This window comes from Onychostoma macrolepis, chromosome 05 (assembly GCF_012432095.1).
Source record: "Onychostoma macrolepis isolate SWU-2019 chromosome 05, ASM1243209v1, whole genome shotgun sequence".
NCBI classification, from domain to species: domain Eukaryota; kingdom Metazoa; phylum Chordata; class Actinopteri; order Cypriniformes; family Cyprinidae; genus Onychostoma; species Onychostoma macrolepis.
The window spans coordinates 11,163,768-11,177,329 of NC_081159.1; the positions used below are offsets into that span (position 1 = coordinate 11,163,768).

The 13,562-nt window shown below is 37.0% G+C and overlaps 1 protein-coding gene across 1 annotated transcript in view; it reads right to left on the bottom strand.

The window, feature by feature from the left end:
* Positions 1-8,020, bottom strand: part of sv2ca (synaptic vesicle glycoprotein 2Ca) — a 31,271-nt gene extending 23,251 nt beyond the window's left edge. Inside the window, exons 1-2 of the mRNA XM_058777648.1 lie at positions 7,707-8,020; positions 260-916 (exon numbers count right to left, since the gene is read on the bottom strand). Of these exons, the coding sequence (XP_058633631.1) occupies positions 260-842 (583 nt within the window). The 5' untranslated portion in view covers positions 843-916; positions 7,707-8,020. The remainder of the gene's footprint in view (positions 1-259; positions 917-7,706) is intronic.
* Positions 8,021-13,562: the final 5,542 nt, after the last annotated feature.

The window sequence follows — 13,562 nt, forward strand, 5'->3', positions numbered from 1 at the left end:
AATTTGTGTTCCGAAGATGAACGAAGGCCTTACAGGTTTGGAATGACATGAGGGTGAATAATTAATGATATAATTTTAATTTTTTGGATGAGCTATCCCTTTAAGCCTGGCACTAGCAACACCAAGCTCAAAGATTGAATTCCCAGGGAATGTATAATTGTTAAAATGCAAACTTTGCATACAGTGTGCCACATGCATAGATATAGTGTTTATGTACAGTAGTTACGTTTGTCATTAAGATCATTCCTGTTATTCTTACCTAGCCATCCAGAGCTCGAGTCAGGCACACACATATCCGTCTCTGCGCTAGGGAGAACGAAGCCCACCACGAAGACCTCCACACCATCAGACATGAGCGCCAAGCCCAGAGTGAAGAACAGCTGCCACTGAAACCTGCCATGTCCACACTCCTGTATGATGAGCTCGTACTGCTGCGCCAGCTCCTCCTCGTCCGCCTGCCTCTCGTTCTCCAGCTCTCTCCGGTCCTTCAGGCCGTCCGCCAGCGGCTGTCCCAGAGCCACCTGTCCGTCTCTGGCCTTTGCATCCGAGGGGATCCCCTGGTACTCCCCTTCATATATCTCATCCTCGTCATCATGACCCTCAGTGGCATCGCTGGATCCCTCTTCATCATTGGCGTGGTCTCCTGTGTAGTTCCCATCCGGCTGGCTGTAGTCATCGTCTTCGTCCTGGAAGCGCTGGTAGGCACGATTGTGGGAGTAATCATCTGAGGCACGGTCCACAACTTTGTTGACCTTCTTAACAGCTTGTCGTTTGGCCTCCTTAGCAATGTCTCTGGCCCCCTTCCTGAGGGAAGACGTGTCTTGTGGAGCTGTATCATCCATGATTAGATGGCGGAGATGAAGAGGTCTGCAGTCACCACAGAAGAAGAGCTTTTGCCTTTTTGGCTCTCATGGGTCTGGGAGAAACACAGATTTAAAGTTATATTGTGAGGGCTAAAGCTTTGGGCTACATTGTTCATAAACAACCTATGTAAATTTTTGGAAAAGCCACAAGCACTTAGTGATACTGGCCAAAAATCTATCTATATCTATAAAAATGTAATATATATAAATGTTTCTTGATTTAAAAGTACCATGAGAGACTGATGACTGGAGTAATGGCTTACATAAAAAAAAAAAGTTATTTTAAATTGTTAAATTGTTTAAAAAGTTTACTTAATAAATGCAGCCTTGGCAAGCATAAGATACTTCTTTTAAAATTATTTAAAAAAACTTACCAACCCCAAACTTCTGAAGGGTAGTGTATATTATGTAATATTTAGATACAAATTAAAGGCTATATACTGTATATATGTCTCTTGAAAGACTTTATGTGTCTGTGTGTGAAAAAAAAAAAAAAACATCTAAAAAAAATTTACTTAGGAAAGTCTTATGCTTCGGCATAATTAAAACTTAGAAAATGATTGTAAATACAGGCAAATACAGTTCCCTTACAATTAACTGTCATCATCAATAATGTAAACGGCAAGTCAATGTTATCACTGTTTAGATGAAAACAGGCTTTAGAGCCGATGGTCGTAATTAAAATAGAAACAAAGAGGACATGGTGTGATTGAGTATATTTCTGGTTTAATTGTGACTATATGATTTTGTCTGGAACTGTATTAGCCCACTTATACAATACATTCTTATGTTTTAGAAACAATGTCTTTATGTATTATAGAACAGAGATTTGTTACTTTCTAAATTCATTTTTATATATTGGTATATTTTTAAACAAATCTTAAATGTAATAGTTTCACGACGAGATGAAGCTTATTTAAAATCGATGTACTGTATATTCTGAATGAATTCTGAATAAATTATATTACTTAAAATTACTCATGTTAAATCATATATTAATAATTGCGCTAAATATTCATGTTACATATACTGTAGGCTTTTTGTCTTTGTAAAAATTAATTTCTCAGTTGTTGACTCAGAGCTCTAATAAGTGCTGCAGCACTCAAAAGCTCTCACTGCAGCCCATCAGGGACTGATATCTGAGTCCTAAACTCTGACTAGCATTAGAACCAATAACTACATAGTGTTCATCCCTGATTGCTAACAAACAACCGATTGCTGATAAGCCCTGACCACCGATAATTGCCAACTAAATACCATCCCTTTGACGAGCAGTGCCGATAAAACAGAAGTACTTAACCCCACTCTTTCACTCCCCCTGTAATTTTCAACTAATCTTAAAGACCTTGATTAGCTAAGGTCAACTAAATTCTGCAGGAGCAGATGCAAGCATTGAGAACCCCAGAAATAATATTACAAAGGGATATGTAATATATAAAATTACCTGCAGCCTAAAAACACATCAGTTGAAGTATACACTATATACAGCAACTAGTTTATAATTTGTATGTGGTCTGGTTTATTTTGTTTATAGCTGTAACAAACTGTGTGCCACATTTAAGAATTTGGTGAAATGCCAAGCATATAAGCTATAAGCTATACGCTATACGTATGTGAATTGTCACCTGTTAATTTAAAGACGGCAGCACTCAAACAAAACCTGATGATCATGTTCCAAAAAGCATATTAGGCTTCACTGAAATCAAATCTTGTGAAGATTTGATTTCTAAAACTAAAACTTTTTGTTCATTTCCAGAAATAATATAATAATAAATACATTCATTAGACATTTTTGACAGCAAATGTTTATAGACTGCAATATATTTTAATGATCATAAACAGAAAGTGAACAAAATTGGCTAATTTAACTGAACCCTTATTTTACATCATATTTCGTATGACTTATGAAACACCATGTAATCATAATCCCTACCATACTGTGAGCCATGTACACCCCTGTGAATGAGTCTGAGACTTTACAACAGCTAATGGATCAAAAGAGAGAGCTTGTTTCACTTTCATTGTGTTTACATGCCGTTGGGAAGCTGAGTGCTCAGGCTGCGGAGTAATCCATTATTGGCTGACTGAATGGATGTGGACCATGTGTGTGTCTGAGAGGTCTGGCAGCCCCAGTGAACTGCATGATTGGCCCCTCGGAGAAGACACAGCACTTCCCCCAATCTACCTGTGTAATGCTGCGGGATCTGACAGGACTGCTCACACATGATGGACAGCAGAAAGCCGTTTAGATCATCAGCTATAACAGCTAAGGATAACACTATTCCATTTCAAATACAGCTAAATCTAAATCATTTTTCCTGATAGCAGTCTGAGATAATTTCCTAACTGAAAAGCAGCATTCTCAGTGTTTTACTGATCTGACTGGGAACAGCTTAACTTGAGTGTACAGTTTAGGTACAATCAGTCGCAAGTGGATTGAATATAGGCCTAGCACTCTTGATAGCCTCTGTCGAAATGATGTATGGTGTTTCTGTTCTCTACGCCTTCTCTGGTGCATTGGGGTCAGGTTCTATATGCAAGAACATTATAGCATATTTGGCAAGCTGGCATGAATAACAATGGTTTTAAGAGGCGAGCTGTAAAATTGCCTAACGATATGTTAAGATAAGGAGAGGGGGCAAAAGTGAAAAAAATTCAATGTGCATTTCATTTCAGCCTATATAAGAACAAAATCAATTTCAATATTTTACACAGTGCAGTGATATTTCTTTCATTTTTGGGGTGTGATATAAATAAGTTTTAGTTCTTTACAAATATGTGTTACTAATAGATGTTAAACTTTTAGTATTTTTTAAATCTTAGGTATGAGTGTAATACTCACAGAAGTGATTAATATAAGAAAGAAAAAAACAAGAAGACAAGAATTTTAAATTTAAACAGTTATTTGTATTTTTTTCTATATAAGCAATGACTTAGACAGACATGACAGCTGAAAGAGTGAATGTCCTTTTTTCCCCTTGTTGTCAGACAGCGTGAAGCCAGGTTCAATCTCCTAATGGTTTGGAGAGGACATAATCACATTAAAACAAAAAACAAATGACCTCGTCTATAAGAAGGACACTAGGACATCTTGTGCTAAGAGATTGCTTCAGGAAGTGATGATATTATGGAGAAAGAGTGAAGAAGAAAAGCGTTGGATGAGGTTGAATTAGCTGTCTGGTGAAAATGTTTCTGCCATTTTCTGATGATGTTATTTTATTCATAGAAAAAAAAGTTGCTAACACTTTATTTTAAGGTGTCCATAATACAGAGTAATTACCTAGTTAAGTACTTAGTAGTAGCTGTTGTACTTACATGAAACAAAATGTACTTACCATGCAACTAAGTTATGGAACAACCTGTAATTACAGTTTGTAATTATGTAGATGTAATAGGCAGCTACTGTTACACAGCTACTTATGTAACCAAAAGATTGTTACATATGTGTTGCAGACTTTATACAACGTATTTATGAATGTAAGTACACAGACATAAGCTACTTAAAATAAAGTGCATCAAGATTGTATTTAAGTGTACAAGTAGCTGTGTAACAGACTCGGCCTGTTACATATGTGTAACAGTAGCTGCCTATTACATCTACATAATTACAAACTGTAATTACAGGCTGTTCCATAACTTAGTTACATGGTAAGTACATTTTGTTTCATGTAAGTACAATTGCTACTACTAAGTACTTAATTAGGTAATTACTCTGTATTATGACACCTTAAAATAAAGTGGTACCAAAAGTTAGTTAAAAAGTCTAAAAGTTTCAGTTGTAAGACTTAAATATATTATTACAGGAGAAGAGGCACAGATACTCATTCTTCTGTTTCATATTTTTATGTTGTTAAAAAATGTAAATATTCAACTAGCTCTAAATGACAAACATTTAGTATAATGATGTATTTTTCATGCTCTATGTCTATGTTAATTAGCCTATGTCATAATTCCCTAAAGAGTTTTTGATGATTGTGGTCTTTAAATTAATTAACAAAATATGTCCCACACATATATCTGCTATTAGCTTTGAAAAAGGAAACATTTCCATATTGAAATGAATCACAGATGACAGACAGGTACCAGAATGTTATTAACACACATGCACTATTTCCTTTGATTGTCACAACTTTCATTGCTCATCAACTTTCTCAGATCACAGGCTTCATGTAGAATAAAATATATAGTAAACTTAAGAAAAACAGAAATATGAATGTTTCTTTAAAAGAAAAAAAAAAGGATTCATATTTTCTGAGAGAAGGAAATTATATACATTTTTTAAATGTAATTTTATACTGTAAAATAATAAACTGTTGAGAAAAAAACATACAAGGCAAATCCAAAGCATGTGTTGACCAATTTTACTAAAACTACTTTGTTTTGTCGTTTTGAATTTATTTGTTCTGTTTGTGCAAAATGCCTCATTCAGCCATAAATTCATCAAGACAACAACAGATTTCTTGTTCAGCAAATTTTCATTTACAGTAATTTATTTTATTGTTTTGATAGCTGTGTATATATTCTTATTGGACATTTAAAACATGTTAAGTGAGCTGTCTTTGTTTCAATCATCCTACAAAACAAAGATATCCAAGATAGTTTTTTAATAGTTCAATATATTTTGGGCCTCAGCACTCAACCCACACAAGAACACTGATAATCAACAAATGTAAAAAAATAAAATAAAATAAAAATCACGACAAATAACTAACAATAAGAACAAAATTACAACAATAAGTCTATAACAGTATCAATGCTGGGAACTCACAAACCCCAAAACTCACATGACCTTTCAGCAATATGAAATTCTTAACTGTGTTCATCTATTTAGGACAACATTTGGAGGAATATTAAGAAAACTGCATTTCTTTTCAACATACGCTGTCAGCACAAGATCTTCTGTCTGGCAGTGGTGACAACTGAACAGATGGACATGAAACCTTCCTCTAGTCTCAATTCATTTTTAATTCTATCTGAATGTTTGCAAATGTTATAAATATATGGCATGACAGTATACAGTATTGCATCTGAAAATGTTGACACTGTTGAGTTATAGCAAGGAAAACACACATTTGGAAGAAGCAGTAGTCTACATTACAATGTAAATGAATCCCTCTGAACATGTTTAACAGGGTATTCTAATGTAATTGCTCTGTACATACATATGTTCATCTTGAAACATCAGAGTATCATAATATGACGTACTAGCATGCATGCTAAAGAGAAAAAAGTAGGCTCGAATTATATGAGGCTTGTCGCTCCCAATCACGACACGGCCGGCTGCATCACTCTGCAGGTAATTCAATAAAACCTATTCTCAATGGGCAGAGCAAACCTTCCCACCAGCATGAGCACTGCTACAGGAGCAGATTCTAACCTTAACATCAGACATGTGTTCCCAGTCATGCAAACTAAACGCAACAGACAAAAAAAAAAAAAAAAAACCTCAGAAAAAAAGTCTTGTGGGATGCCAATCTTAAAGGACAAATTACTGCATATTTACACAATGTGCACCAAATATAAATGATTTATCTCTGAATTGCCTAAGTGCTTATGCAGCCTAATGAGGCAGAATCATGCAGCTGAGCTATATGAAAGCAAAGATAAAAGCCTGGTCAATGCAGCATTGCTGATGAAATGCTCTACGGTCCTCAAGGATACAACCTTGGAACTACTATACAGCTGAATGAGTTTAAAGTGCATGACTAAAATGAAAAGCTGGATTGGTCTCCGCTTTTATAGAAAACACTGGCCACAATTGTTTTAACTCATTTTCTTTAATAAAATGGCTAAACATGAGCACTTTATAGCCAGCTTATCCATAATCAAAAGGAATTTTAGGGGATTTAAAGTTTCAAGACTTCTTCGGAAAACAAGTCTGCAGTCCAATAAAGCTGAATGAAAATCACCCATTAAGTGACATGGCTCAACTAGCCTATTAAACCTTATTTGACTCAAAACAAAGACTCAAAATGGATTTGGCTGTATGTAAATAGATTTGGCTGTGTGTAATTATCTGAGATACAAGGAAAAGAAAAAAATAAAGTAGGCCTATAAAAATATATTTAAAAATAGAAAGAAAGAAAAAAACAGTATTCGACATAGAAAGTGGGTGCTGTCAAAATAATACAATAATAAGAAATAAACAAATGAATGAATGAATTCATAGTTACTGATAAACTTATATAAAATAAAGAAATATATATTTGTACAAATAGCCTACAATAACCGTGTGACAGGGTTGCAGGTAAAGCTTGATGAATGCGTCAACGCTTAGGCTAGTGTAAAAACTTGTTGTAGAAAGGATTCAAATCATCTTACTTCTTGGGTTTCATACACAATAAGGAATATTTAAAAAATGCCATACACTTTAGTAATTTTGGTCTCAGTATTTCTCTGTGTCTGTGTCTGCAGTGCTCGTGTTGCCCGCGGCGGGGGATCCGCGCGCTGTGCTCTATTCCAGCCACCGATCAGTCGCTTTCGCTCATGTCAAAATTGACTCCTGAGCAACGCTCAACACCGGACACTCTCCTCGAATAATTCAATAAACGACTGAACAGAATTTATTAGAACTAATTGTTCAAATGAACCCCCTTCAAATAAACCACTTTTAGTGCTGTGTTTGGGGTCCTGCATGTCTGAATAAACAACTTTTTGTTGCCTGTACAAACTGAGCTGTCAATCAGTGTAATTTTGATTTTCTGTGCATCTGTCTCCTTTATCCACTGACAAACTACACAGTGCGGATCAGATGATAATAAGATTTGAACATTTTCTTTATTTCGTACAGTAACGTAGCAAAATGTGTTGTTATTAGGCGAAAGTCTTTAAGATTTGACTCACCTTTTAGGGAGCTGAGTAGATGAGACGTCGATGTTGATTCTCCATTACGAAACGCCCGCCGTTGCTAATGAATAAACATTTATTTGTGTCGTAAAGATATCCGGCAACTAAAGCAAGAGCTGACGGTGTTTAAGCGCTGCAGCTCCGTCTCTGCAGTACTTCAAGAAATTGAAGAAAGAGAGAGAGAGAGAGAGAGAGAGAGAGTCACTTGCTGTGTGTTGTAGTAATAATGCTATGCGGAGAGACCTGACGGAAACACCGCGGTATGACGTAAAGAAACCCCCTACAAGAGATTTATGACGACTGTCCTATTGAGAGTCAAATCCGGCATCTCTCTGCCAGATCACGACAAACTGGCGTGATTTAAAGGTGCACTCAGCATATTATGACAAGAAAGTTTTATGCATACATAATGAGGTTTTGTTGGTCTTATCATAAGACATTGCTTTTATAAACCTCAAGTTTATTTCACGTGGTCGAAAATGTATGCATGAAATATGTGTATGTTGTGACAAACAACTAAATATTCAAGCTTTTTCATAAGCCACACTTGTTCTTTAGAAAAAAAAATCTAATTTGAAATTGAGTTTCATTTAGATTTGATGGACAACGTAAATCAATCTGACAGCCTGGAATGATTGGGCCACATTATGCTAATATAAATACATAAATTCAGAGTTGTGTTTCATTGAGACTTCAATAAGCTTTTCAAAGGGAGGACGATTAGTTCACAAGACATGTGCACATACCAGATTCTTCGGTACTACTATAGCAATAGCCTAGCTTTAGAGAATTTGTGCACTAAGTCAGTATGAATCAATGACCTCTAATTTCTTCTGTTGTGTGACCTTATGCTTCTGTTCCTCATTTATGACTGAGCCATAAAGGAGGATACACTCAGCATGAATGATTGAAAGCCAAGGAGCACTTAACTTAATGAGATACTCTGAAAGATGGAGCATTACAACTCCTATTTGTCCTCAGTTGTGACTATCAGTGGAATTTCAGCCTGTTATAATTTAAGATTTGATTTAAGATTGTTACAGCACCTGGATGCATGTGAGTCAGCATGTACCACAGCTAAATCTTCTTGCAAACATTGTAACTTGTAACATTATGTCAGTGCTGACATTAGATAATACTTTTCTCATACAATTTCTTTTTTGAAAAACAGTTTGAAACATTTCTAAGAATTCATGATGGAGCTCGACTATAGAGAGACTCAGCATGACAATAATAAAAACTAAGCTATCAGTTGTGTCATAACAGCAGTCATTAGACTTGGCCTTTCCATCTTACAAATTGACGTATAACCATCTTAGCTAATACTTAAAATAGATCAGCTTGCAATGATCCATCATACACCAGAGCCTATGCCTCCTCTAATGGCTAATGAATACAAATGCTAGAACATGCAGTGGTGAAGAATCTGCTTTGCTTCATGAAAAAATCTTAGCATTCAAAATAGAAGTGTAGAACTTTGACATAAATTCTACAACAATAATTCACAACCTGCCTGTCTTAGTTGTGAGCAATGATAAATACCTCAAAGGCATTTTACATTTTTGGTTGCTGCAGTGCTTCAGAGTAGAACGGCTTTATGACAGCTGTTGCTGCCTATGAAGGATTCCCTGCATAATAATGGGAGAGTTCTGCATATGCTCTGAATGTCGGATCACAGATTTCAAATGTGCAAACTGTTCAAAGTGCAAAAGTGTTTAAGTGTTCAAACTTTATAGCACAGCTAAAACATGAATAATGTGATCGCATAAGCACATGTTTGTATTAATGTCCCAACTGGATGATTCACTTAAATAAATTCTCATGTAAAAAAATAATTAACAGCAAAAGACTGTAATGCCATAACCTGTGTAGGTATAATGTAGTTTTATTGCATTATTTTTGTGCAATGTGTGTTATCATGATAGTGTTTTGTGCATCTTCTTTATATTAGTATTTCCCTCAGCTTGTGGAAAAGCTCCTTGTGAAGAACTTTGATTCATCAAAGATTAAAACAGATTTTAGTTCTTCAGTTGGTGTATTAATATTATATCAGTTATATTGAGAAGCATTAAGGTGTTCGGCCAGCTTATAAAACTGAAATGCAATGATTCCTTTTATTTTCAAATGTCTGTAAGGAAAATGTATTGAAAAGAAAGGGAAATTGAAATTATGACATTTCATATTAATTTCACCTATTAATTTCATGCTCATTAATGCAGGGCAGTCAATGTGTCCATCTAAGAGCACACTCTGCTGAGAACGATAATCAGTTTCCTTAGACAACACAATTACATGAACTTGAGAACCAATAAACATCTTTGAAACTGCTAAAAGGAAAAAAAACTGTTATTCGATTAACCTCCAACTCAGCTCCTTTTATTACTTCTGTCCTCTGTCTACAGTTTCTGCATTCTGAAGCCCACAAAATACTCTACAGAAACACCACAGGGGAGAAAGTTCATTTAATGGCTTGAGACTATTGTCCTGGAACAAATTGAACCAGGTTGTGAGTAAAGAATGTGGGTTGACTTCCAAGTGAGGGCAAATGCAAACACGTTTGTGCTTTTCAGGCTGAGATTCAGAAGTAGTATTTGAATTCATTGCTGAGCTGCATTTTATCAAGTTGCTGTAATCATAAGCATAGCTTGACATTTGAGCTGGGGGGCCGGGACATGGGGCGAATGATATAGTGGGGTAAAACAGCCATGATACTTCACAAGGCAGAGCACTGAAAGAGTGATGGATAAAGTGGAATAATTTACTTATACAATCCACTAAGAACAGTATGGTTTACAAGCAATAAAGAATATCTTTCAGATAACACAATACTGTTAAATTCAATAGGCTACAAAATAAACTGTTAGCTGAAATGTCCACAACACAACATTAACACCGAATTAAGAAAGAGCCCACCCTGTCAATTATACTCCAATTTTTTTCAATTCCTGATGCAAATGTAAGAGCTGAGAATTTTATTATGGTTTTTAATGGAACTAGTCAACTTTTGAAGTGGATCAAAACCTTTCATCAAAGTTGCACCAAAATGCGTTCTTGTCTTAGGACAACTTTGATGAACTTTTTTGATCTACATCAAATGTTGACTACTGTATAGGCCTGTGTTATTGTGTAATGTAGTCCTACATGTCTAAATGTAGCCTACCTCCTGAAATCAAAATAACCTTGAAGTTATTGTACTTAAGAGTCCACTCATTCCGATGACCGAATTATAAAGCACTCCAACACAAAATACCTGCAGGGTTTATATAGCATGAAACAGTGCAGTGCTTTTATTCATGAAGGTCAGTGTGTGGGTCATTGTATTATGAGGCCTGATTCATTCAATCAATTCATGCGCTTCAGTTATCTTTTTTAGTGTTGATGCATTAATGATGGCTCAGATTGATTTTCTTCTCTGATTTCCTTTCGTGTTTTTTCTTATTTAGGCTATTATATGTCCACGTGTCTGAGAACACATTGAAATTGATTTGTCTGTCATTCAAACTGTAATTGAAATCTGGAAATAAACATAACATTTATGGATTTAAAAAATGTAAAGTTGAAATAAAATAAATGAAGAAATATTGAATATGCTATATTTCTAAGTCACTAATCAAACTTGATGTTTCTATCTATTAATATGAATTTTTATTGATTTATTTTTAATTTTTTATGTAGCTACAAACCTTCTACTAAATGCTAATCGCCTCATGAGCACGCTGACATGTGTCCCGAGCAGTGTTGGGAGTAACGCATTACAAGTAACGCAAGTTATGTAATACCAGTATTACTTTTTTCAAGTAACTAGTAAAGTAACGCATTACTTTATTTTACAAGAAAGTAATGCCAGTGTCACGGGTGTGTGGTTGTAGTTTGAATGTAAATGAAAGACGAGAGAACGAAACAGCATCAACTCACTTTTCCCATTTAATAACTTAAGATCGGACAAATACAAGGGGAGAACTGAGGACTTTTATAAGAACGGGAACAAGAGCAAACAACATAATACAAGTCAGGTGGTGACAATCAATTAATGAAAAACGGAACTAGACCAAATAAGGAGAACAGCAACTCAGACAGGCAGACACGTGACAGTACCTCCCCCTCCCGGAAGGTGCGTCCCGCGCCGTAACAACAACACTAGGGAGGCCCTGGAAGCCGGTGCAGGACAGGGACACCGGGGAGGCATCCGGTGCGGGTCAGGGGACTCCGGGAGGCCATGGCGGATCCGGGAGCTTGAAAGACCTTGGCAGATCCGGGGACTCGGGTGACCATGGCGGAGCAGGGAGCTTGGGAGGCCATGGCGGATCCGGGGGTTTGAGTGACCATGGCGGATCCGGGGACTCGGGTGACCTTGGCAGGTCCGAGAACTTGGGTGACCATGGTGGAGCAGGGAGCTTGGGTGCCCAAGACGGAGCAGGATTCACTGGGGTATAGCCCCCCCCCAAAATTTGTGGCGCAGGCACTGGGAGGCGCTCTGGAAGCGCGGAGCTGGACGGGACCAGCGGAGGCACAGGAGGGATGGACGGGCATACTCTTTGGTGGCGGGCTTGCCATATTCCGTTTTGGCGGCGGAAGGCTACTAGAGCGGAGGACGAGGGAGGTGTTATGGAGGACATGGGGGTATTTGGGGTCGGAGCCATTGGCACGATATGTGGGGGTTCTGGGCATGGTATGAGCTGGCGCGATGCGGCGTGATTCTGAGTGGGCTGGATGACGAGACTTACGAGGGTCCTTGACTTTGTGGACTTCAAATTTGGAGCCATTTAAAAGGAGCACTAGATTAATCAATTCGATCAGGGGAAATTCCGAGGAAGGAAGATCGCAGCGAATCGTGTCATCGTCCAACCCCATCAGAAAACATACACCAAGAGCGGTGTCGCGCCAGCTCAGCTGATGAACTAGCTCACAGAAATCCTCCACATACTGCTCCAATCTCCGACCAGCCTGCTGCAAACCCCACAGCCTATCCTCCGCTGTCATCGAGTCAGATTCGGTTATGGTCCGACCTTCTGTCATGGGTGCGTGGTTGTAGTTTGAATGTAAATGAAAGACGAGAGAACAAAACAGCATCAACTCACTTTTCCCATTTAATAACTTAAGATCGGACAAATACAAGGGGAGAACTGAGGACTTTTATAAGAACGGGAACAAGAGCAAACAACATAATACAAGTCAGGTGGTGACAATCAATTAACGAAAAACGGAACTAGACCAAATAAGGAGAACAGCAACTCAGGCAGACACGTGACAGCCAGTTACTTTTTTCCCATTTATTGACTGACAGTGCGCTGTGTGAACATGATGTTACTGTAGTTCTAGACTAAATGTGATTGTGCATTAATTCATCCCACTCGCAAAAAAACTGATTTAGTATTCATCAAAATGAATTAAAACAGTGAAATGCAAACTCAGAATATGACGCAAACCTGCAATAATTAAATATGTTAAACAACCCGAATGTATCTAATCCCATTTTATTAACCAATGCCTTTGCTGCTGACCTTTGATGATCCAGTTCAACCATACTAATAAGCAAAGATGACTTTAGATAAACTAACAATTGTGCTTCATTGTTTTTTTTTTATTGCTGAAGAGTGTTGAACCTTCTCCTGTGTTCTACTGTACAGATGTGAATTTACCTTTCCTTCAGCCTGAGGTTTATTCATTACACTTTTTGGTGTGAAAGGGCTTTTACATTTGCTATAAATAGAACTTCTTATATTAAAAACAATCAAGCCCTGCTCATATTTAAAAAGTAACGTGAAAGTAACGCAAAAGTAACGTAATTAGTTACTTTTTTAGGGAGTAAGGCAATATTGTAATGCATTACTTTTAAAAGTAACTTTCCCCAAC